Here is a 24,916-nt window from a genome sequence, read left to right on the forward strand (position 1 = left end):
GGAAATGCTTTCAAGTTGTGCTTTGTTTCTTGCATTGTTAACATTTTCTCTGAGTGTACTAGGGGACTAGGGGAAAGTATCGCTGCAGTACAGTATCGCTACTAAGTATCCCGTATTGTATATATAATTACATTAATTAATTGTTGCTGTTTTTGGGTTTCTTTAACATGTTCAGTCTAGTAAGATATTTAATATTTAGAAGCGCCCTGCTCCCAGAGTACATACAAAAAGATATACATATAATAGAATGCTGTTTGATAATTTCACTAACTCCTGGTGCTATAATCCTATATACAGGTTTTGTGGCAAAGGCTATTCCTTTTGTAACTGGGAAGACGCCAACGAATTATTTTTGTGTGCTTCTTGAAGCTCTTTTTCTTGAGGGGGATTTTCTTGCAGTGTGCTATTGTGTTCGTTTATTCTAAGCACTCTCCTTGGGTGCTTTGGAACCACTCTAGAGGCACCTATCACACACACTCGCATACACAGACACACCGGCGGCACACAATCATCACACTTATGTACAGATCAGAGACTTGCTCCCCCCTCAGTAGACGGTGGAGTTCCGGGGCCCGCTCCCCGCCGACTGCGACTGCGGCCGGATGCCTGCCGCACCACCAGCACCTCCGGCTGCGGCGGCCCCGCCGTACAGGAAGCTCGACTGCCGGATGACAGATACGGTGGCAGCGGCCACGCCCGCTTGGGGCGGCGGGGCTGGCGCTCGGTGCTTCTTCATCGGTGCATAGGCCGGCTTCAGAGCCGGAGCTGGTGTTCCTCCGCCACCCGGATTCGGATTCGTGGGCGTGTTGTTGTTGCTGGCCACCGAGCTGTTGTTGTTATTGTTGTTGGCGATGGGCGCCGGAGCAGGTGCAGCTGTGGGTAAGAAGCGAAAGGCGGGGTAGATAGATATACATATGTACAATTTTGGATCCAAGGATCAAGAACTAGATGAGTCGGTTGTACAAGCGAACTGCGACGGCAACAAATGTTTGAAATCAGGTGGGAAGTGGGAAGGGTGGAGACTAAGTGGAGGAGTATGTTTTGGATGCTGAAAGTAAGATAAAATAATGTATTGAATAAAAAATAAAATTAATAAAAATCAACAGCCCCCCATCGGGAAATAAATCTTTAAAGAAACCTAAGATTCTGATCTGGAAACAGACAAATGGATATCAATGTGGATACCAACAGGTAGCTCCTCACCCAAAACAAGGATCTTAAATGAATAACACAAGAAAATGAAACAAAATGAGTGTTATGCTTATGTATGTTTTTATCCAATCAAATTTTGGTTTATTCTTCCATCAAATGATAACTTTGAATTAAATGGTTTGGACTAAAAATAAAATATTCATCGGATATAATACGAAAGGAATACAGAAATGATAGCCAGCAGGGGGGGTCGTGATTAAAATATAAGCATGCGCTACATTCAATATATCGGAAATGTTTATATGGGCTTCGAGATATGGGTGGCCTTCTTTACAATACAGATACAATACAGATAAATATATCAAGAGTATATATTGTAGATTGGGTATAAAATATAAACTATGCGTAATAATATTGTGTAAAGTGTGCTTAGTGCTAATATCGCAAAGGGAGCCACACGACGCTGCCCCCTCTTGGAAGTTAACAAATTATAACATAATGTATATAATGTAATATATGTGTGAGTTTTGGATAAAGCTATTCAACTTTAGTATTATGAAATATACAAAATATAACATTCTCCCGGCCGTGGATTTATTTCTCTTGGCGCCTCTTAACATTAAAATAAACAACAACAATCAAAAGGTTTCCTAAACTGTGCTGTGTTCTCGTAAACAATCAAATCAAATCAAAGAATATATAATAGTAATACACTTTAAAATCATATACATATACATATATATAATATGTATACTGTGTATGGAGATAAGAGTCGTTGTATTGTTCGCAGTTTGAAACTAAAATGCCAGAGCGTGTGCTTCTTAAACAAATACTTATATAACAGCATTCCATGGGTGTGTGTGTGTGTGTGTGTGTACAATGTGTGTTACATATGCACCTACGAGATGCATCCACGAGAGTGGATGAGTGCATGGTTCAGTTCCAAGACACTTACAAAACACACACTCGACGACTACATACCGTTGGTGGCCTTAAACGTGCGACTAGGATACACCTTTTGTATGTTTAGGAAGGGCGGCGGCTTTGGGAACTCCGTAACGTTGTGGAATCGCTTCCCGAACTTTGTCTCCAGATCGATGACCAGGCGGCCCACGCTGGCGCCAGCTCCCCCCAGACCCGAGCCCGATGATCCGGACCCGGACAGGCCCGAGCTGCTGCCAAACTGGTGCGAGGAGTTGGCCATGTGCGTGGGTGGCGTCGACGGGGCGTTCGGCCTGATGGAAGAGTGTCGCTGCGGTGGTACAGGTGCTGCTCCCGATCCGGATCCGCCCTGAAAGATATTCAAAGAAGAAGGTTAGCTGCGACCAAGACTTGTGGGCTTAAAATATCCTGCTGTAGTTACGTTGCGCCTGCCACTGCCACTGCCACTGCTGCTGCTGCTGCTGTTCACCATCAGCATCTTGGTAACCTTGACTTCTCCTCGTTGGGCTTCGATTATCTGCCTTATCGCCAGCAGCTTCTTGCAGAGCCAGTGCCTTAATCGGTCTTGCTGCTGCTGAAGGAGCTCATCACAGGATTACGCGCTGAGCGATGGTAACTGGAGGATGTGTGCCAGGAGGCCTGTGTTTTGGTCACGTCTTGTTTGTGGAAAATCAATCCACCCACCCGCCACTCAACACGAAAATAGGTGACTGGCGAACGAAACTCGGACAACGTAACAGCCGTGCGCACTGCCAGGAGTGCTATGCTGCTGGCAGATGAGCAGGTGAAGCCATGCGGCGCCGGCGCAGAGAGAGAGTACCAGGCTCGGATAAGAGCAGCGCCCAAGGGGGTGGGCGATGCGCAAAGTGAGGGGCTAACTATGTTTGGGATAGGTCCAGCCTACCTTATAGTTTCTACTATTGAATCAGTTTATCCCTTTGTGGTTATCCCTTATATTCCCAACAATGATTCTCTGGCCCACTGCCACTCTCCTCCCACTTGTCTACCATAAATAAACCCGAGGCTGTCCTGCCAAAAGTCACCCTTGTCCTTTTGGCCAACCTGTTGTCCTTGTGTTATTGTTATGCCTGGGGGGCTACTTACGTTGCTAGACTGTCGCTGCGGCGGCGGCGGTGGCGGACAGCTGCGATGCGGAGGCGGGGCTGGAGGATTCAGAGGACCTCCGTTCAAAATAATCGGCTTGACATTCTCGCGCATCATCGAGGCCTTGGGACTGGCCGTGGCGGAGGACGAGCTGAAGGTGGGCGTCGGCGAGGGTGCACTGCCATTAGACATGCCAGCTCCCACGCGGAACTGGTCGCGCAGGGCGGCCACACTGCTACTGCTGCTGGAGGAGGAGGGCGGTTGTGTGATGGGCGGCGACGGGGCTTGGGTGGTGCTGCTGGAGCTCTGTATCAGGGCCGTGTTGACGGCGCTGAAGGGCGTCGAGGAGCCGCTTATGTTGTTCAGATTGCTGTTCGAGTAGCTGCGTGCCGGCGTCGGAGGTGGCGGCGGTTTCACCGAGGGGCGGGCTGGACAGAGAAGGTACGTCAGTTTCCGAGCTAAGATTTGACTTAAAAACATCCTTACATTTGGGAGGATTGGGGGTACATCGCATACTGCCGGCACTGGTGTTGAGGCTGCTGGAGGACTCGCTGCCCTGGAACTGCAGGGGCGCCCTCATGGTGCCAAAGTGCTGCTGGGTGGGGAACACAGGCCCGTTGACGCCTCCCGCTGCTGGAGGAGATCTGTGGGGGAGACGAACCGGATTAGAAGGAGGAACTGCCATGGTGGAGAGTCAAAGCTTGGTTAGGAAGCGAACAAGTTAGGGGGTAAGAGTGTTGAATGCAGATGAGAGCGGCGGAGTTGCGTGCTTGGTTAGCGATAGCTTGCAGCCTTGGGCCACTGATTCTGGTATACCTGGGGGACTTCATGCTGTGGTGCCTGGTCACCGCCGGACGTTGCTGGCCGTTGGCCATGGCCAGTTGCTGCAGACCCGGCGGCTTTGGGGCGAAGTTCGGTTTCCCGAAGCTGATCGCCGGCTTCGTGGTGTGCTGCTGCTGCTGCGGCGCGGAGGGCAGTGTGGATGGGGGTGTGGGTGTGGCCGTGGAGGGGGGCGATGGTTTCTGAACGCTCGCATACCCCTCACCAGAGACCGACCCGGTTGTGGCACTGCTGGCACCGCCGAACAAAGTCGACTTGTTCGGCGCCAGATTGCGCAGCGATCCCGTCGAGGATGTGCGACTGGAGCTCAGCGACGTGGTGGAGGCACTTGAGGTTGTCTTGGAACTATTTACAAAACTACTGCCTAACGAGATACTGTGGGTGGGCAAGTATGGTACAAGTGTGTTGTTGTTGGTTGAGGTGGTGGTGGTGGTGTGTGAGGATAACCATGTAATCCGGGGAAAGTAATCCAAAAATAAAGAAGAAAATCAAGAGATATTTTTAAACAAAAATATACAAATGGAGAACCGAAGAGAACCCAACCGAACCAGGTGTAGGCCCACCCCGAGGTCAGAACCCCAGCTAGTGATAGCTCCAGCCACCATACTCACTTCAGATTGGCCGCTTTGCTCTTGACGCTGCCGCCTCCATGACCACTGGCGCTGCTGTTGTTGCTCCCGCTGTCCGAGAGCGTGGGCGACGCCGCCTTCGAGGAGGCGTGAATGGAGCTGGAGGCGGAGGCGGAGTTCGGCGGTGCTGGTGTGCGGGGGATGTTCATGCGGTCCAAGATCGAGTCCCCGGAGCTGGCCTGTAAGTGGAACAATGGATTAATATATGTCTCCAAGCTCAAATAGTAAATATTGTCCGTTAAGTAGCTCATCAAATATGCTTATCGCCTTCAAGTGCCTTCAACTTTTATGGGTCTGGAGTCTGGAGAGTAGTTAGTCATACTCTTAGTAAAGGTTAACTAGTAGCTTTTTCTTCCAATAACTAAATCATTATTTAATTATAGACTATAGTCAATAGACTTGGAGAATAGCTACATATTTAGTCTCATCCTATTTTAAAAGCGTGTATCTTTCTTTATTTTCATCCGATCTTGAAGAGGCATACTTTGAAAGATTTATGGCCGAATTCTCTATCGATCTGTACTTAACTTTAGAAATAAAAATATTTTCAAATTTTTTACCATTTTTTATGATGTTACCCCTTGGAAAATGTTCGAAAAATGGCTCAAAATTTTGATAGCCAGATTTTGATAGAAAATCAAAGCTCTAGGATATCTAAGATCGGGAATGTATATCATAGTCTGATTGGACGAATATTAAGCCAGATATGGTCTTTAGAAATTAAAAAAAAAACATGATTTTTTATTTTAAACCTTAATGTGAAATTAATGTCAACTTTGACCTCCTTGCTGAGCCATAACTTGAATAATTCTTATTCGATTTGAATGTCATATATTAAAATACTCGTAACTCTACTATCTGTATAACTGCATCAAAAATATATATTAACTTTGAAATACATTTTTTTCGATTTTTTAAGATATTTTTTACGATGGTACCCCTTGGAAAATTTTCGAAAAATGGGTCATATTTTTTATTGCCAGATTTAAACTATAAATCAAAGTTCTGCAAATTCTAAGAACAGGAAGGTATAACATATCCGATCCGATCTGACTAAAATTAGGCAAGTTATGGCCCCGACAAGTTTAGAAAATGATTAAATTTTCATTACGAATTTTTCAGAACCCTATATATGAAATTTAGGTCAACTTCGACCTTTTTGAGGAACCATAACTTGAACAATTCTTATCGGATTTGGGAGTCGCGTACCTCAAAATAATCTCAACTCTATCCCGCATATAACTGCATCAAAAATATTTAAAAACTTTGAAATAAATTTTTTCCCAATTTTTTAAATTTTTTTATGATGGTACCCCTTTTAAAATTTTCGAAAAATAGGTAAAATTTTTTATAGCTAGATTTTCATTAAATATTAAAGCTCTAAGCAACCTAAGATCGGGAAGGTATACCATACCATGATAGGACTAGAACTACCCTAGTTATGACCTCGAGAAGTTGGCAATATATCCAATTGGCACATCCTATGGGGCTTACTTAGACCCTGCCATCTCCTCCAATAAGAAAAGCTACAATATTCATGCCCATAATTTCTATTCTGACAAAAATAACCAATACTCCCTATTCCACTCTATAAATAACCCTTTCCCTCTGCCCAATCTTGGCATGAGGGCATCACCAACCCGACATCTCCCTCTCACCTTTGGCGGCTGCGGTGGAGGTCCCCGGTTCGTCCTCAGATTGGCCTCCGTGGCATTGATATGTGTGTTGTTGCCCGTCGGCTGTGGTTGTTGCTGCTGCTGCTGTTTTTGGCGCTTCAGTGTCAGGTGCTTGGTGAGCTCCGTGTTGAAGTCCATGGGGCCATTGCTGGCCGCAGAGGCAGCGGCGGCGGTGGGGGGGCTGTTGCTGCGCTGCGGAGCCGTTGATTTCGTTGCTGCCGCGACGGACGGCGCTGCTGTGTGGGCGGAAACCGGAAGTGAACGTTGAGCAACCATTTATGAAGCTAAAAGTTATAGTTAACCTACCGCGAATGCCGTTCACGGGCTTCAGCTTCGGCATTTGCGAGAGGCCTTCAAACAGGCCTCCCAATTTGGGAGCTCCATTGCCAAGGCCATTGCTGTTGCTGCTGCTGTTGTTGTTGTTGCTGGTGGAGATGTTGTTGTTAAGGGTGCGCTTGGGTCCAGCTCCGCCTCCACCTCCTCCATCGGAGCCGCAGACTTTGCCGGCCAGCGATGGGCCACTCTTGTCCACTGTGTTGGTTTTGCGCAGCTTGGTGCCCTTCTGGATGGAGCTGAGCAGGGCGGATCGGGCATCGGCTCCTCCTCCCCCGCCTCCGCCTAGCTTGAGGCCGCCCATGGCCGGCGGCGGGGGTGGTCCTGGCGGCGGGGGTGGACCCGGTGGCGGTGGTATGGCCATCTGAAACGGAAGAAGAGAGTTCTGTGTGAGAATAGACTCTAGGAGACTCTACGAGAGACTACTTTTTGTTTGGAGCTTCTCTTGAGACGCATTTTAGAAACCCAGTTCTTCGGTTCTTCTGTCTTTTGTCTCCAAGTCTTCTGTCTATAATTCCCTGTCCGCCTCTGCGAAGCTTCAGCGCGAGACTGGCTAACACTCGCGGTGTTCATAAAGACGCGGCTTGGCAAGCCAAGACCGCTGTCACCACCCACACACCCTGCCGGCGCACACTCGCACACACTGCTGGGTGTCTCGCTAATACCATTTCTATATTATTATTATTTATGTCTTGTATCTGCCCCGTGTTGCGATTGACGCCCCGATAAAAAATTAGAGACCAAAGAAACAGAAAGCACCGAAGCCTGAAATTCTCTACGGCTTTGATTTTGTTGAACGCATCTTTGGAGAGATTACTAGCCTATATTAGTTACTACAAATAGTAGAAGCCATTAACTAAATACAGACTAACAGATGGGTATGTAATTTATTCAAAAAAGATTCCACTAAGTGTGCCATATTTATGATACCTCCATGGAAAAGTTGAGACCCAAAATAAGTCAAGTCGTACAGTTTGGAGGGCACTGGAACTGAGACACCACAACCCACTTGCTCCGAAAGCCAGGCAATCCCACGTCTACATGACAGATCTCTCACAATAGGTGAGTGTGCGGTCATTAGTTCTAAGGTGGAGGAGCTCCGGGGAGACTATCAGGCCATCATAATCACGAAAGCTGATAACTGATGAGAGGCTGGAGACTGGGGAGCTCATCACCCCTTTGGGTGGCATAAGTTCCTAATCCAAATCCAAATCTCACTCAATCTCGGTCGATTCTCTGACGAAATGAAGCACAGCGGCTTGGCATTTTATTTTCTTCTAATTATTGGGGTAGAGGTGAGTCTGTGAAGTCCTTTAAGTCCCAAACCCTCAAGGATTCTCATTCAAAGTCCCTCAATGTGGTGGAGGAACTGGAGAGCATTTACGAGATGTCGGAGCTCCTCATTTCAAGGTAACTACTAGTCCTACGAGGTCCTCTTTTAAAGATCCTCCCCTCCCTAGCTTGAAGAAGGAAGCGCAAGCCTTGACCCCCGCCCAGGTCTACCCCACTTCTTGTCTCAGTTCCGGAGAAGCTGGTGACCAGGTCACCGTCAAGGTGCCAGGACAAAGCCCCTTCCCCGTCTTCTGCGACAATCAGCTAGCTGGTCCTGGCTGGCTGGTGATCCAGCGCCGGCTTAACGGCAGCCTGAGCTTCTTCCGCCACTGGGAAGAGTACAAAGAAGGGTTCGGTAGCCTCGAGGGAGAGTTCTTCCTGGGCCTGGAGAAGATTCGGGGCCTGACTGCCCTGGAGCCTCACGAACTGTACGTCCATCTGGAGGACTTCCAAGGAACCAAGAAGCATGCCAAGTTCGACGAGTTCGCCATTGGAAGCGCGGAGGACGACTACGCCATGAACGTCCTGGGAAAGTATTCCGGAACGGCGGGCGACTCCCTGCGCTCCCATCGGAAAATGAAGTTCTCCACCTACGACAGGGACAACGACAAGGAGTTCAACAAAAACTGCGCCTTCTACTACCTGGGCGGGTGGTGGTACAACGCCTGCCTGGACAGGTAAGCCCTCGGATATCCCACAAAAGTCCAGTGCCTAATCTTTAAAGACTTCCAGCAACCTTAATGGGCAGTACGTGCCGGGGGGGCAGTACGAGGAGAAGCTGTTCGCCCGGGGCATGTGCTGGCGTTCCTGGCGCGGCCACAACTACGGCTACAAGATCACCCAAATGATGATACGGCCCAAGTGCCGAAACGTACCAGTACCAGTACCAGTGACTCAGACGTGAGTCTTGAAGGCGGCACCCCAAGAACGCTGAGATCAATTGTTATGCAAAGCGGGTAGTCATTGAATCATCCAATCACTTGATCAGTCGGGAAATATAGTATACTCTTGCATTGAAACCTTTCCGCTTCCTACCGGACTATCTCCCAAGGTGGACCTGACCTCAGGTTTCCCGATAAGCCCAGGGTACTACTATTTCTAGAAGTAGCCAGCATCTAGATTGTTGGGATCGCTCTGGGCAGCAAGATCATGAGGCTCTGTGTGGTTTGGTTTCTACTGGTGGGGTGCTCTCCTCCCAGAGGCCTTGCCGATAGGCAGGAGAGGCTCTTCCAGAAGGCCGAAAGAATGTTGTCAAGGTGGGTTTCCTGATAAGAGCTATCCAAGATGGTCTCTGACTTGTGTTTTTAGCTTCAAGGTGAGTCTGGAGGAGTTGAAGCATAGCTTCAGGGAGCTGGTTCCACCAAAGGAGGGAGTGGATCACCAGAAGAGTAAGTATGATTGGCCTTTCCCACAAAATACTACTCTCCCCCTTGGCAGGATCATCACATCCCTCCTCCTGCTTGGCCGCCGGCATCAACACTAATGGCATCCACACCATCGAGGTGCCCGGCTTAGAGCCCTTTCCCGTTTTCTGCGACACCCGGCTAGCCGGCTCCGGGTGGACCGTCATCCAGCGGCGGCAGGACGGCAGTGAGAACTTCTACCGCAGCTGGGAGGAGTACAGCCGGGGATTCGGCAGTCTTAGCGGCGAGTTCTTCCTGGGCCTGGAGAAAATCCACTTCCTAACGGCCGCCGAGCCATACGAGCTGTTCGTCCACCTGGAAGACTTCTACGGGGACACCCGGGATGCCCACTACGACAGCTTCGCCATCGGCAGTGCCAACGACTCCTACCCGCTGGCCACACTGGGCAGGTACTCGGGGGACGCCGGGGACTCGCTGAAGTACCACAAGGGCAAGCCGTTCTCGACCTTTGACCACGACGTCTTGGGCCACGGCTGTGCCAGGATGTACGTGGGTGCCTGGTGGTACGATCAGTGCCAAAGGAGGTGAGTAGTGTGTCCTGGTGAGGATTCAAGCTGATATCTACCTCTCACCCCCCAACTAGCAACCTCAATGGCCAGTACTTGGAGGGTGGACGGTTCGAGGCGAAGCTATCGGGTCGCGGGATCACTTGGATGACTTGGCGGGGCTACGACTATGGCTACAAGACCGTACAGCTGCTGATCCGGCCCAAGTGCTCCAACAGCCTGCAGAGGCAGGCCGTCCAAGGCAGTGGGCCGCCGTAAGCAAATTCCACTTCGATGGGAAATCGTGATAAACACTATCAACAATTTGGGGTTTATTTACATTCTGATAATGGCCCGTTTCCCGTTGATTTGTTTTTATTTTTTATTTTTAATTTCTTTGCTTTTTGCACACACACGACCGTAAACAAAGTGGCTTTTGGTTCTCAACTGATTTGGTTTTTTGGTGGAATCGCGAGGTGCTCTCGGTTCGCGAGTTGAATGCCAACTGAGGAGCTCCAACGGCTGCGCATGCGAGGCCTCTCTGGGGGGGGGGAACTCGCTTTGATAAAAATAAAATTAGCTATTGGAGGGGTCGCTCTGTGGGGCTGTGACGTCATGGCCTCTCTCCCCTCCGGTATTTCTCTCTGTGTAGAAACCAGCCACAATTGCAGAAGCACTTGTCATCAGCCGGGCAATGATGATGATGATGATGACGATGAGAAGAATCTGCTGAAGAAACGTGCGAAATACCCCCCGACTGTCTTGAATCATTAAAGTGGCACAGTGGGTACTGGTCTGATGGAAAACGCTCCTTACTTGTCCACTGCCGATGACTCACTGTCGGTTACTCTGCTTGAATCATTCGAACGAATTACGGCTTAATTGAACAGCTGCTGGATCCGGCTATCTGACGGATGTGTGCCGATCTCAGATCCCTTCTATCTCTGGAAGGAGTACCCCCTGTCCAACTATCCAATCTCCGTCAAATATTAGCTCCCAGAGGTGACTCATTTGACGAGTTCGCTGAAAGTCTAAAGCATAAGCCTTCGCTGGTATTTTTTAAGGTCCCCATATCTTATCATATCGCATGGCCAGTATTTCGGGCAGACACTCAAAAATCAAAGGAATTTTGGCCAACAAACGATAGAACCTCCAATGTGGAGTAAACCCTCCCTCAGAGGTACACCAATCTGCACCCAAATAAAAGGTTCATTGACAGCAAATCGATTAAGTGAAATCGGCGCTTTTTAGCAATCTGCTTCCTGATATGAAAGTGAGTCATTCCCACGGCCGTTCCTCCAAAAACTGTGTTTATTCTGGCCCTTAGTTTCAATTAACGTTCCAGAGGTGTGTCCACCACCCATCTCTCCCTTCGGATTGCCCCAATAAACTGTCATCAAGTTAATTGCCCCAAATGCACCCACAAACATGGGTGTGTGTATGTTGTGGTCTGTGGTCCAAAATTGAATCAAAGCCCGGAAGTTATTCCGATTCCGGGCACGGATGGGCCATTATGTAAGGCAAATATTGAGTGTTGAACACGCCCCGGAGAAGCACTATAGCCGATATTACTTCGAAAAGATGTTGCGCAAGTAAGGTGTCTTGGTGAGGACAGTACCCTAATGATGGTAATTTGCCAGGCCTCCAGACCTCGATTAGCTTTCGATTAAAGTGCCGTTTTGTTGGCCTGCTAGTACCTATTTTAAAATAAGGCTTAGGCTTAGTCATTAACCTTTGTGATTCATTAAAGAGGGCTAGAGAGGTTCTCGATCAAAACAATAACCTGTTTTTCCAGCTGCCCGTTTGGAAACTCGGCTGGGAAGTCTTACTAACTAGGCCCCCAGCTTTCGCTTTCAATTTCTTGAAATTATTTCTGCCATTTAGTGGCCAAGTTCCAATTACACAAAGCCCAGGCAGTATTAAAATTTCAACTGCAGGCTGGAGGCATCATTGACATTCCAAAAAGCACGCTCTCCACAACGACAATGATATGTGACCGCAGTACTAATCACTTTCGGTTATAAAATCCAAAAGACACGATCCACGATCAGCCTTTATGAAGTGAAAAGTTGATTCAGAAGCCACATCTCTCTGGAGAAACCATAAGATTCTAAAATTAATCTGCTCGCCGGCAGTATTTAATTGAAAATTTAGTACACAACCATTAGTTCTAGGCCATGCCTCATTTTTCTTCATTGTAATTGAAGCTTTTTATTCATTATTATTTTCGCTGCAGAGTGTATAGCGATGGCGTAAGACTGATATTCGCTTACACACCAGTACCAGCACCAGATATGAGGCACTGCTGCACTTGCCGACACTGCCGGGAGGGTTTATTAAAATGCGGTTTTCAGCGCCGTCGCACAATGCTTAAATAACTAACGCAAACACATCAATGGCATTAGCGGTGTTGGGTGTTGGGTTCGCTGTTTTGCATACAACACCTCCACTGACAAAAGCGTGAGGCCACTTTCTACTTCAGACCTCCAGTGTTGGGTCTTCCAGAGGCAGGTCTGTTTCTCGCAGTGCCTCATGATGTAAACAAAGTCAAACACACGAGGCTGCGAATGACTCACAAGCTTCGAGGAAGCGGTTAGCCCTCGCGAGAGTACCCACTGACGTTTTATGATTCAGTTCCAGGTTTCCACAAGGAAGTGCAACATAACCGAGAGGCAGGGGGGGCGGTTGAACAATAAGAGTAGCAGGCCACTACGTGCCAATCACAGCACCGTGTGATGCAGTGCTCGAAAAATGCATGACAACCAATTCCACTGACAAATGGCCGCACACAAGGCCGACGAGTTACCCCCCCACCTCCTCCTCTGGCTCTGGTGAGGCTGGCTGCTCACACGATGCGTGTGTCATTGCAGGCAGCAGCACTCGATATTTCTGTATGTACCCTTGGGGGGACGGCACAATAGACTCAGAGGCAGACAGACTCCTGGCTGGTGGTGCACCCCAGAACCTGGCCTACCCCACGCCAATGACATTGAACCCAACGACGGATGGCATGGCCATTGTGGTAGCTCCTGCAGGAAACAAAAGGCCACCAAGGTGGGATGTAGTGCTCTCCACATTCCGCCACTAAAGCCCATGATTATTTCCATTCCACAGACATTAAGTAAGCAAGGCAACTGACAAATCGCAATTGCGCCGCTGAACCAACCCTTAGCTGGCAAATTTTAGTTGCTGTTTGGCCGGCGAGCATTGCACTTTTTGTAGGTCAGTTGGTGGGTGGTGGGAGGGTGGGCACTGCATCTGTGTGTGGATTGCTGCTGCCTTCGTCATGCGTCGCGTGCCGACCGTTTTGCTTAATGTGATTAAGACAAAAGCGACAAAACAAACAAACACGAAGCCGACATACAGAAATCAAAGCTGCCGAGTTTGTTGCACCCTTTCTAGCCGGCTAGCCCCCATCCTGCACTGAGCCAAAACATGGTCTGGACAAGAATTCCATCTGGCAACTGCAATTATACATACACATAATTATTAAACAAAAAATTCTCCAGTCCGCGCGATAAGATAAGAAGCCCTCCCCACCGAGTCCAAGTCTCTTTGGACGTAACTTTCGCCAATAAAGAACCGACACTGAAGCTAGAGCTTTAGCCCATTTAGACAAAACAGATGCACTCTGTGGGTATATGCGGATTTTCAAACAAGCTCACCTTGAAGCGGGTTTACTGGCTTGAAGTGCTGCTCTGAATTCTCCGCGCTGGCAATTAGTCTGTGGCAGGTGCTTTGGTTGGCGTTCTCTTGGTGTTCAGGTGTCGATGTTTTCTAGCAAACAGAAATTCGGATATGTAGGTAATGCAACATAGCAGGGCATCCGAATATTTTTATGCAATTTCCAATCCGCGCGCCCGATTCTTCGACAGTCGCGTACGCACACGGGTGCAGGTGTCGAGTGTTTCAATGGTGTGTACTGTGCAAACGAGCAAGTGTCCCTAGCTACCAAGTGATTGTGGAAGTGTGTTAGGGTCTGGCTAAATTGCAAATGTGCCTAAAGTCGTAGAACGAGTAAGAAATTTGATTAATTTTCATTTTTACACAAACACACGCACACTGAGGTAGCACTCTCACTTCTGTACGTCACTCACAGGCTATGGAATTCGGTGATATCGTTGCCGTAGGATGGCTTTTCGTATCGGATTAGCTAATTGTTTCGATTAGGGGCCCTTGCCGCGCAGCATCGTTTATCTGCTTCGGTTATAAGGCTTTTTCTCGCAATCGTTTGAGAAAACAAAAAATTTATTGTGCTGCTGGCTATATGGCTAGAGGTGGGCCACTGGACAGAATTCATTGTGAACGTTGGCCTATCGATATCGATAAGGGACAGTTATAAATTTAAATCTAATACATGTACATTAATTTTGCATAAATTTTAACTAAATTAAATAAAGATTCAAAATACAAACTTTTTTTTTTTAACTTAAATCAAGTTTTTATAGCCATTAGCTTTGTATCAAACAAAAAATGGCTAATTGAGCATCTCTGATAGCCTGTGTTATCGAAATCGTCGTCCTGATGCTTCAACTCAGAATGGTCACACTGGAAAAAATCAAAAATAGGAGCATCTACAGGACTGATTGATAGCGTCTGTTAAAATGGAATATCTCAAGCTTCTCAACGCCGAATTGACTGACCAGGTCCAGAAGCTGCGCTTGGAGGCGGCCGCCTACAGGTCGTATCAAGTTCAATTGCAACAGGACTACTTTAAAGTGCGGGAGGAAATGGCCCTGGAACGCAAAGTCAATCGCAGCAAGATCCTGAATTTGATAAAGCATTTGATGCGTGACCATTCCGTAGACGTAGATGACATTACGGAAAGCATGGAACTGGATTCTCCGCCGACCGAGACGCGCCGCACCTCGAGGGAAATGAGCCGGATTAATCGTCGCTCCTGCGAGTTGCTGGCCTCCAAGTTCGTGTCTCCAAGTAGCCGTCGTACGAGCGGCTCCGCTAGAATCCGCGAATCGTCGCAAGACCAAATGGCTGAGGAAATGGTAAAGTTAAATACTCAACGTACCTAAATATAGAGCTAAATTCCCTTTATCCGCAGGATTGTGAGGATTCTGTGAGTAGCGAACCTCCAGATGAGCAGCCGGATGAAGAAACGGTAAGGCTAATTTCGTACAATTGGATTCTTAATAAGCAATGGTTTTCATCTCCACAGCCGCCAGATGCAATCGAGAGGACACCGGAAAAACAATATAGTTTCCAAGGGCACATGCCCTGTATTAATGAGGTACTAACTCCAGTAAACAATACAAGCTCAGTTTGCAACGATGATACGGCATTGGAGAAGACCCCAGTAACGGTCCGAAATGCTCCATCCATTCGGAGTAGAGTTCTGCAGGAAGTTAATACCAACACGACAGCCCCCATCGCTCATAACAAAACCAAGAAAATACCTTCTATAATCATTACCGCGGACGAATCGCTAGACATGAGCATCCAACCAGCAAGACATGCAGTCGGCAGGCACTCCTACTCGCCTGCAATGGTTAGTTCAGACTCGTTACAACATCCAGATCCACCTGGAGCTCGGAAAAATACGTCACGAGCCAAAAATCAAGGAAAAAATGGCAAGGTTCCTTTAGTCATTCCAGACAGCGAATCGACGGACGTGAGCGTTATATCGTTGGATGATTCTAGTCTTATGCAAAGCCCAAGGCGCAGCCAGTTCGAGGCTAATGCCGCAAAAACAACTAGCACTCCCAACACCTCTGTAGCTGCCAAGCCAAGAAAGGAATCATCCAAATGTAAATCCAAGCTGGAAAGTTCATGTACTAGCCCTGTTCAGAGGCCAAGTCGCAGATGCCGACCCGCCGAACTAAAGGAGCCCAGTCTAAGGGACAAGATGCGAAACGATTCGAGCACATCCAAAAAGAAAGAAAAGGCTAAGAAGTAATTCATCGATCTAATATTAGTGACTTAATCCAAATTGTAATCGTATTCGTAATGTCAAATGTTTTATGTTAGTCGATATTGTTAAAATAGTTAGACCATGACTGTAAAGCCAAGAGGAAGCGCCACTCTGGACCTCTGGAGGGAAATGACCTTCCAACGAACCCAGCGGAACGACTGACTAAAAATGTAACCAATTTTTTAGTTAATTTTAAGTGAAAATGTTTTACAATTTTCTTGGAAATTTTAATTAGAATTAGAAATCAAATAAAATATAAATTTTAAATGCATCCCATTTTAGATGCCAATTTGGACAAATGTTGTATCTTTAAGAACAAGTTTGTAATAATTACGATTTCTTTTAATAAAACATACACTAATATTTTTTTGATAATAAATTTTACTTGGGATAAATTTAGACTCGTCTTAGATGCAAATATTTTTATATTCGGATACATCGTTTGAAAAAATTTACAAAAGACCCTGGTCGAACCAGAGTTCGGTTCGATATACATTTAAATACAGTAGCAAATTGAATGGTTTTTACGTAAGCAGACGGTAATTGCACTTGGCGAGCAGAGGACAAGGATGCGGCGGTGGTCGCCACTTAGACCACCTCGAACTTTCCCAGGCAGCAGTTCAAATGGTCGCCAGTATGATGATGCGCAGGCTGCTCAGTATTTTCCTTGATCTCGCTTATGATATCCTGAATCTTGTTGATGATTTGTTGCGAGTTTTCCTGTCCTTCCGTGGCGTCCGGTCCTTTGCTGTTAACGGCCGCTTCCTGAGGCTCTACTTGCCCTGGATCTGGAGGTAACTCCACACCTCGGCTCACAACGAGTTTGTTAAGCGCCTCGATCTTCTCGCGCAGCTGCTCGCGTTCCGCCTGCAGCAGCCGCATCTGGGCGGCCTTCTCGTACTCCCGCTGCTTGAGCATGCGGCGTTGCGTCTGGTAGAGGGCGATGTACTCGCCTATGGTCTCCGTTTCGCTCTGCAGCTGCAACACCAGGTGCTCCAAGCTGTGCTTTTCCTCGGTCAAGTCGGCCACCTGGCTGATCAACGTTGTGAAGCGGGATTGCAACCTCTCGACGGCCTCGGCGGTGGGCAGAGTACCTGAAGGTCTAAGCTTTTGAACAGAATTGTGAGGATGGTCGTGGGCATGGTCGTGGTTATGGTCATGGCCATCGTCATGTGAATGATTATGGTTTTCCTCGGTTTCATGATCATGTGAATGATTGTGGGAATGATCTTGCGAATGACAATGGGAATGGTCAGCGTGATCGCCATGGTCATGATCGTGGCTTTCCAACTCTGCTGCATCTTTTCCATCAATCTCTCCTCCTCCGTCTTCTTTTGGCTTCTCCTCATGGCTATGATAAGCCTTGGCCTGAAATGAGATCTTCTTAGAACCAAAATTTTATCAAAACTGGCAAAGATCCACCCACCTCGTAGTGTTGCAGGCGGTCCAACTGCTGCTGCATCATCAGCTGCTGTCGTTGGAGCTCCACATTTTCGTGGGAGAGCCGGATCATCTCCTCATCCTTGAACTTGAAGCGCTCCTCATTAGCGTGCAGCTTTTGCTCCATACTCGTAAAGTTCTGACGTATTTCGCGATTGGCAAACTCTTCGGCATCCAACTTTATGACAAGCTCGGCCTTGTCATTGGTTAGCTGGACAAACCGCTGTTGAAGTTCATCCAGCTGCTGCTTCATCTCAACGTTCTGGGTAAGGGCCCGAGACGCAGCCACCTTGTCCGACTCCATGGTGGCCAGCAGCTTGGTCTGGTCCGGTTGTACCGCCTGTAAGCGTTCCAGTTCCTGCTCCAATTCGGCCAGCGCCGCATCTTTCAACTTCAGCTGGTCGTCCTGCGACTTGATCTTCAGTTGAAACTCGTGACGTTCGAAGTCCAAGTCGTTGAGACGTTCCTTCAAGGCGCCCAGTTGCTCCTCCAAAGCAATCTAAAATGAATCAAGTTGTCATCAGTGCCTTAAGATCAAATATCTAGTGCCTACCTTTTCCTGTTCAACTCCATTCTCCTCCTTTTTGGGCACATCTTGGTTGGCTTCTTTAAACTGAGCCTGCATACTCAGGTTTTTTTGAATGTCCTTCTCCAGACTGCTCACGTGCTCCACCAGTTGCCTTTCCCTCTCCCGAAGGGCATTTAGCTCTTCGGAGAGCTCGGCGTTTCGCTCGTTGAGCTTGGCGATCTCACCGCTCTGGTGCTGCACATAATTTTGGTACTGACCGGCAGCCTGTTCCTTGTCCTGCGCCAGTTGGCCCACCATTGCCTGGAGATCGCGTATCTGCTGCTCATACATGTACTGGGTCTGCACCAACGATTCTACACGATTGTCGGAAGTTATGTTGGACTCGTCAGAGAGTTGACGCAACTTGAGCTGTGCCATCTCAAGCTCGTTGGTTTTGCTGGCCAGCTGTTGCTGCAGGTCCTCTTGCCGAAGGTTGACCTGCTTGAGCTGGGCCTCCAGTTCATGAAGATGCGTATTCTGGTCCGCGATTTGTGCTTGAGACTGCTGTAATTGGCTCTGGAGCAGGGTACTGTGCTGACGTTGCTGCTCGGTCTGTGACTGCTGCTCTTGATGATACAGCTGCAGTTGATCCAACCGTTGCTGGGTCTGGTCCTTTAGGGTGCGCAGCTCCTCGAGTTCCAGCTCGCGCTCACGGCATGTAAGGCGTGCCCTGGTCAGTTCGGTATTCAGCTGCGCCTTCTCGGCAATAATAACCTGGAAGGCCTGCAAATTGGACGCGTCAGCACTTCCGCTGTTCTGTGTGGACAGTGGTATGTCTGGTTCCTGGTTGTTTGTGAAAAACGAGGCGGCTGTAGGCACAGCTGTTTGCTCCTGTGGCGGCAAATTGCCGGCTCCGGCTCCAGCAGCTCCATTGGTACTAGTCTCACAGTCGGAGCGTTCCGACAAGTTGCTGGCTATGCTGACCGTGGACGAGTGCGAGGGCAGGGGCTCCTCGGACGCCGGATGGCTGTTGTTGTTGTTGCGCAGCTGGTACTCCTTCAGCTGGGTGTCCACATAGAACAGACAATAAACAAAATCAATATTAGGCCAATTCTGTCCACGTCACAAGAGCAAAACAAAACGAAGGAGTGCTTGTGGCAGTCCATTTTCGCACCTTCTTCCTTGCAGCGGCCAACTTCTGCGCCTTCGCATCCTGTGTGTCATCGGGCATGGCCTTCGGATTAGGCGGAGGGATATCTTAGTCTCCGGGGTCCTAAGAAATACGAAATATGGTTTTTTATTTGGGTTTCAGTTTTTATTGTTTTTTTACTTTTCCAACACCGGTGCAACGACTTCAAGCTTCGTTTTCCAAAACTTGAAAAATATTTATCGATATCTGGTTGGCAGCTCTTATCGACGGTATCGCTCCAAAGAGACCGTTAAATTATTTAAACTATTTAAATTTTGAAAATAAGTCTAGCTGTTGAAATTGTATAATCTGTAAAATTGTAAAAAATAAATTAAATAGCTTAATTAAAAACTTTGATTTATAATTTCAATTTATGTAAAATAACTAAGATGTTCCACAGCAATTTACATATTTTAGTTTCACTTTTATCTTTAAAATTTAAATTTTAAATTAAAAGAAACCAGCAAACTAGTTCGATTTAAATATTGCGATTAATAAAGCTACTCTTCAGATTCATCTTCCTGCTTTAATCGCCTCGAATTCAGTCCAACCCAAACCTCACCAGATATCAGACCTCGCTCGCCGGAAAATGCCTTCCTGGCTTATCACTTGTCTGGCGTTAGGCTGGCTCTGCCTGGTACCATCGCCAAGTTTCGCAGAGCCTCCAAATGCTCCAAAGTCACGCTACAACATCACCTTTGCCCAGTTGGACACATGCGACAGCTACTCCATCGGGCAAAGTGGATATGCCTACCGCGATTTCTTCATGGTCCACTCCCTGGACAACAACAAGGCACGAAGTGGGGAGAGGCTCCACCTAAAGTTCTACGTGCTGACCTCCATGGACGCTCACATACTTCTTTCAGTGACAGATCGGCTTCGTCCCACAGATCGGGTATACGAGATAGGTAAGGGATACTGCGCTTGATATCTAAACATTTTATGGAGCGATTACCAATACGCTTTCTTGCCCGTAGTGATAGGAGCTGGCGGAAATACGTTTTCCGCTATCCGTACAGCCATGGGCTTGAGGCGCGTTGCCACCAACCAAGATCGGAACTTGCTGTCGGTCTACGAGCCAACGCCCATTGAAATCGTACAGACTCAGAGTAAGTCTCCCCCAGTAGTATAAAAGGGAATCATGTCTTCTTGTTTCTGTCCTAGATGCCGAGCTATTTGTCTACATACCCGGCTTCAAGAAGGAACCGCTTCTGCAGTTTGTGGACTCTTCCGCCCTCAACATAAACTACATTAGCTTCAGCTCATTTGGCTCGAACACAGCTCGCTGGTTCTACGATTGCGGCTTTGATGGATTTGGTTGGTTTCTTACCCATTTTAAAGACAAAAAACCACTCATATTTCATTTTAGATAATGAGTTGTCCCCCGATAAGCCCGAGCCCTTGGTGGAGCAGAAGCTATTGGACTACATCAATCTGCGTGGGGAGAAGGCCAGTCAGCCGGGAAATCTGAGCTCCTTGAAGTTCCACTTCCGACCGCTATCGGTCGCATACGAGCCAGAGAACTCCTGGCTACACTCAACTCTTAACTTTATTTTGGTACTCCATAATCTAATTTCATTTTATTTACAATTTCTAAAATTTCATTCATCCAGCACTGGCAGGATGATAGGTTGAGCTGGAAACCCTCGGATTACGGCCATTTGGAATCGTTTGAGCATAGAGACCTGAAAATATGGACTCCCCAGATGTATACCCTTAACGGCGCCGACTATTCTTTACAAAATTTGCTACAATACCGAGGCGAGTTGCGGGTTTATTCAAATGGAAATGTAACTATGTATCTAAACAAAATGTGGCTGACCAACCGGTGCGTGGACACTGCCCGAAACTGGCCACGCGAACGAGTGACGTGCGACATCCAACTGGGCGTCATCGGCGAGGTGGGAATGGAGAGCTTGCCGCTAATCTACGATGATCAGCGCAGTCCAGTGGAGCCAAATGAGCACGTGAACACGCCGTCGGGCTGGACCTTCAACGACATCAGCGTCCAGCAGGTGGTGAACGGATCGCAGAGCCGGTATTCCCCGAAACACATACTCCAGGCGATGGCCGGCGACGTGGTCATTGAGTTCACGATGCAGAGAAATAGCCAGTTCTACATGAGTGTTTTCTTTGTTCCGCTGGCAGGTAACAATTTTTATTTTAAACTTCATAGTTCTTTTTCCAATGGAGACTATTCATTAATTGGTAATTCTTCAAATTATATTTTCAATGAAAATGTCTTATCCGGTTGCCGTTCAGCACCCATTATCATTCATTCTTTAGCTTTCAATGAAAAAGTTGCTATCAGACTGCGGCTTTGATTGTTCCCCCCAATCTTGATCCTTTTCAGCCTGCCAGATATTTGTGATCCTGTCTTTTGTGCTGAGATCTACCCGCAGGAGTGCCCTCATCCTCATTTCCCTCCTGATAACCGCCTGGGCCCTGATGTACATAACGCGCCACGCCCCTCCGTTCTATGTGCCGGCCTTGAGTAAGTTGATAAAAAACAAAGTCATTTAAACAAATAAATCTAAGAATTCCTAATAATCTTCTCCCATTTCCGACAGTGTCTGACTTCAAGGTTCTCATGATGGTCGCCACCTACTGCTATATCCTACACATTGCCATTATGTGGCTGGAGCTCTACCCTCCCCAGGCAAAGGCCCCCAACTGTCTCCTAACCGTTATGAACTCAAACGTCCTTCGGTTCGTCCTGGGACTGCGTTTGGCTGATGTGAGTATTTTCTTTGGAATTATTAGAAACTATAATTATTTTCATTCAAAACCCCTTCAGTCAAGCGTCTATTGCGATGTCCAGGAGAAGCCCTGGCCCCATCTCGCCAAGATCCTGAACAACCTGAGCTCGATCGTGGTTATCATCACTTTTGCCATCCAGGATGCCACTAGTATTTGAAAAATGAGATTTTTCTTTATTTTGCACTTGACAGAGTATTAAAGGTTTCTTAAATAAATAAGAAGTTTTCAGAGAACAATATGGGAGTCCGGGATGGAGTTGGGAAGAGGGGAAGAATACTAAGGAGAACGTGCCACGGCTGTCGCGAATCCTCGCCGTTGTCCCCACTCCCCTGCTTTTCTACAGGTCGGAGCGGTGCTGTTCCTCGGGCTTAGTGATAGCCATAGTAGTCGTCGTGACCGCCAAGAGACAGGGCTGGAGCGGCATAGGACTTCAACAGCGTGGGAGCAGCGTAGCTGATGGCTGGGGCGGCATAGGACTTGACCACTGTGGGAGCGGCATAGCTTATAGCCGGGGCAGCGTATGACTTGATGATGGGCGTGGCAATTGGGGCGGCGTACGACTTGATGATGGGCGTGGCGTGGTTAACGACCTGCACAGGAGAATCAGATTATAAATTTGAAACTCGAATCCTGGGAGTTCTGTAATCTCACCGAGCTAAAGTGGGAGTAACTGGTGGCCGGAGCTGCCACCGCCTTGACCACTGGAGCAGCCACTGCCACAGGCGCGGCGTAGGACTTGACCACTGTGGGAGCGGCGTAGCTGATGGCAGGAGCTGCGTGGGCATAGCTGATGGCGGGGGCTGCGTGGGCATAGCTGATGGCCGGAGCAGCATAGGATTTGATCACTGGAGCAGCTGCAGCATAGCTGATGGCCGGAGCAGCATAGGACTTGATCACTGGAGCAGCTGCAGCATAGCTGATGGCCGGAGCAGCATAGGACTTGATCACGGGAGCAGCTGCAGCGTAGGTGATGGCAGGAGCATGGCCGTAGCTGATGGCCGGAGCGGTGTGGCCCAGTCCGTAATCGAGGAGACCAGGAGCGGCGTTCGCCACGGCCAGCAGAGTGGTAAGGACCTTCAATAGCAGTGGGATATCAGATAGCCGCTAGTCTTGATCCTGACCCGCGATCCTTGCACCTTTCTGTACTCACCAGAAGTTTCATGCTGAATAACGAATTGGTTGGCTTCGAGGGAGAATTGCAACTGTAAATGGATTGCGTGCATTGCGTTACTTTTATAGTGCTTACCGGCAGGCCACGCACTCAATGGACAAGCGGACTCACGGACAGGCGGACAAGTGGACAGAGTACAGATGGCTTGACTAGATTTCGATCTGAGCGTCGGACAAACAGTCAACAAAGCGGGCCAACCAGCACCAATTTGTGAAGTATCTCGGTTGAAGTGAAACTGCAATTCTCATTGCAATCGCCACTCGGAGCTCGAAGTTTGGAGCATGGAGCTTGGAGAGCACCAAATCGGATGACGCAACTAGGTGAAGCTGTAGCTAAGGCTGGAGCTAGACCTGGGACTTGAGAGCCGAAGGCAGACCACTTGCCGGCTAAGGAGCCGCAGGAAAGGCCTTCTCTGTATTTCCATTTTCCACCATCACCCAGTGCTCCAAATTGGAAAGCCCGCGCTAATTGATTTCGCTGATTACCTGGCCAATTTCGGGCAATGCCACGCCCCGCCAACACAACACAAACCACTTAATTAGCCACCGGAGAATGCCGTTCAAATTGTTCTGGCTAAATAGTTCTTGGTGTTGCTGGGAAATTCTCCCCAAATTGCATAATGAACGCTTGCCAAATCGGCGAGCGCCAAGCGATGCAATCCCTGGCATTCCTCCGATCTAGACGAGCTTCATATTTTTTTTATGTTTATCGTGCCACAAATGCCGCTGCGTGCCGCATTTGACCATATTTGATGGGCGATTTCAGACGCACTCTCGCAGTTGCAGTTGCAACTTGCAATCGCAGCCACGCCGTCTCGTCTCGAGGACACTTCATGGTGGCGGGGAATCAGGCCCCAGAAACAGCTCTCGATTTCTGTTTCGACTCAATAAACGACTGCCGCCCCTTCTCCGTCTCCTTTTCCGGCTGGAAAATCGCCATTCGATTGAGCATCTGGCGGTCCGTGGGATTTTTATGGCAGCCATGATTAACCCCATGGGGTGGGCTGGTATTGAAATGATGACAAGTGAGGGAAACGAATAGGATTTGATTTAACAAGAACTGAAAGAACTACAATTTATTTGTATATTGGGCATCTAAATTGCAAGAGTCATCTCAGCCACTTAACATCAGATCTGTGCCTCAAAGGTGTTAAACGAAACAAATTTGTGAAAATTCATATTGTCTCAGATGGCCGCAACAACGTGCAGCACTTCAACACTGAAGTTCCCTCTCGACAACGCCACAGAGCTGTGGCAGCAACATCTCGACAACACTCGGCACACAAAGCCGCAGAGACAGCCCGAAAGACAGAGTGACTATTTTGACCATAGTTCGAGCATAAATCATGCCATCGGAATGTGATTTATGCGAAATCTATTAGCAAATATTAAGTCAATAGCAGCAATTGTTGCCAATGGACGGCGACTGCCAAACAAGTGTTCCACGTCCAGTGTTCCGATGCGGGCAGATCAGTAAAAAGCGGCGTGTCGACTCATAAATAAAAGATTTCCCGGCCACTGCCCCACATTCTGGTGGGGCACCAGGTGGAGCTCAATTTTCTGGCCATCAGTCCAACCAGAATATGGTCGAACTGCTATACTAAGGACCCTTCTTCGTTAGCCTGAGCCCTTTTTTGGCTTAAACGAATGCCAAACGTTGTTTTGATCGAGCCAAGTCTTTAGCCGCTTTTGGCGACCGGGCGGAGCACGTTCCAAAATGGGCGCAAAATACTGCGGATTTTGGATGACGGGCCTAATTAGCCGGTGGTCAGAGAATGAGCTGATTGCCCAATCAGCGAGCCCCCTTGTGTAGAATTCTTCTCGCATAGTGTGCAATGTTGCACGCTGCGTATGCGTTATATCCCCTGCCTCGCTGCCCCTTCCGATTCAATTAATTAACGGCTGTTTGCTGCATTTGACTTGCAAATGCCACACGAGCTCCAAAACGTTGCAAAATGGAAAAACGCTGCTTAATTAAATCAGAGACAAACAGCCGAAACCGCGTG

At 48.1% G+C, this 24,916-nt stretch overlaps 7 protein-coding genes across 13 annotated transcripts; 4 read left to right on the plus strand and 3 right to left on the minus strand.

The window, feature by feature from the left end:
* Nucleotides 1-149: 149 nt before the first annotated feature.
* On the minus strand, nt 150-14,199 carry Vrp1 (Verprolin 1). 7 transcript variants are annotated; one of them, XM_070278375.1, is made up of 11 exons: nt 14,015-14,199; nt 13,583-13,694; nt 6,650-7,040; nt 6,326-6,579; nt 4,650-4,846; nt 4,015-4,413; nt 3,685-3,842; nt 3,199-3,626; nt 2,516-2,668; nt 2,134-2,443; nt 150-873 (listed from the first exon to the last, which is right to left on the minus strand). In XM_070278375.1, the coding sequence occupies exons 3-11, from the start codon at nt 7,038-7,040 to the stop codon at nt 548-550; spliced, it is 2,616 nt and encodes an 871-aa protein (XP_070134476.1). In that variant the 5' UTR covers nt 13,583-13,694; nt 14,015-14,199; the 3' UTR covers nt 150-547. The 7 variants fall into 7 exon arrangements, with proteins under 7 accessions (XP_070134476.1, XP_070134475.1, XP_070134479.1 ...); XM_070278374.1 differs by having other exon boundaries at nt 13,583-13,917; XM_070278378.1 differs by lacking the exon at nt 14,015-14,199 and having other exon boundaries at nt 6,326-6,576; nt 13,583-13,995.
* On the plus strand, nt 7,876-9,027 carry LOC108125106 (ficolin-1). Its single transcript, XM_070278382.1, has 4 exons — nt 7,876-7,971; nt 8,025-8,086; nt 8,137-8,685; nt 8,741-9,027. The coding sequence occupies exons 1-4, from the start codon at nt 7,921-7,923 to the stop codon at nt 8,910-8,912; spliced, it is 834 nt and encodes a 277-aa protein (XP_070134483.1). The 5' UTR covers nt 7,876-7,920; the 3' UTR covers nt 8,913-9,027.
* On the plus strand, nt 9,114-10,364 carry LOC108125105 (microfibril-associated glycoprotein 4). The gene is made up of 4 exons (XM_017241147.3): nt 9,114-9,264; nt 9,317-9,396; nt 9,446-9,956; nt 10,016-10,364. The coding sequence occupies exons 1-4, from the start codon at nt 9,158-9,160 to the stop codon at nt 10,194-10,196; spliced, it is 879 nt and encodes a 292-aa protein (XP_017096636.3). The 5' UTR covers nt 9,114-9,157; the 3' UTR covers nt 10,197-10,364.
* Nucleotides 14,200-14,408: 209 nt separating the features above from the next.
* On the plus strand, nt 14,409-16,170 carry mei-S332 (meiotic from via Salaria 332). The gene is made up of 3 exons (XM_017241146.3): nt 14,409-14,920; nt 14,977-15,033; nt 15,091-16,170. Exons 1-3 carry the CDS (start codon nt 14,522-14,524, stop codon nt 15,826-15,828), a joined length of 1,194 nt encoding a protein of 397 aa, XP_017096635.2. The 5' UTR covers nt 14,409-14,521; the 3' UTR covers nt 15,829-16,170.
* A 34-nt stretch (nt 16,171-16,204) lies between these two features.
* Nucleotides 16,205-19,140, minus strand: LOC108125102 (Golgi matrix protein 130 kD). The gene is made up of 5 exons (XM_017241142.3): nt 19,122-19,140; nt 18,966-19,064; nt 17,837-18,853; nt 17,270-17,782; nt 16,205-17,211 (listed from the first exon to the last, which is right to left on the minus strand). Exons 2-5 carry the CDS (start codon nt 19,020-19,022, stop codon nt 16,432-16,434), a joined length of 2,367 nt encoding a protein of 788 aa, XP_017096631.3. The 5' UTR covers nt 19,023-19,064; nt 19,122-19,140; the 3' UTR covers nt 16,205-16,431.
* Nucleotides 19,141-19,529: 389 nt separating this feature from the next.
* On the plus strand, nt 19,530-21,976 carry NtR (neuronal acetylcholine receptor subunit NtR). Its single transcript, XM_017241343.3, has 8 exons — nt 19,530-19,888; nt 19,958-20,089; nt 20,145-20,297; nt 20,350-20,537; nt 20,594-21,128; nt 21,334-21,474; nt 21,551-21,717; nt 21,778-21,976. The coding sequence occupies exons 1-8, from the start codon at nt 19,570-19,572 to the stop codon at nt 21,895-21,897; spliced, it is 1,755 nt and encodes a 584-aa protein (XP_017096832.2). The 5' UTR covers nt 19,530-19,569; the 3' UTR covers nt 21,898-21,976.
* A 132-nt stretch (nt 21,977-22,108) lies between these two features.
* On the minus strand, nt 22,109-22,931 carry LOC108124969 (cuticle protein 16.5). Its single transcript, XM_043210257.2, has 3 exons — nt 22,891-22,931; nt 22,392-22,814; nt 22,109-22,330 (listed from the first exon to the last, which is right to left on the minus strand). Exons 1-3 carry the CDS (start codon nt 22,900-22,902, stop codon nt 22,109-22,111), a joined length of 657 nt encoding a protein of 218 aa, XP_043066192.2. The 5' UTR covers nt 22,903-22,931.
* Between the last annotated feature and the right edge of the window lie 1,985 nt (nt 22,932-24,916).

This window comes from Drosophila bipectinata, chromosome 2R (genome assembly GCF_030179905.1).
Source record: "Drosophila bipectinata strain 14024-0381.07 chromosome 2R, DbipHiC1v2, whole genome shotgun sequence".
In the NCBI taxonomy this organism is placed as follows: Eukaryota; Metazoa; Arthropoda; class Insecta; order Diptera; family Drosophilidae; genus Drosophila; species Drosophila bipectinata.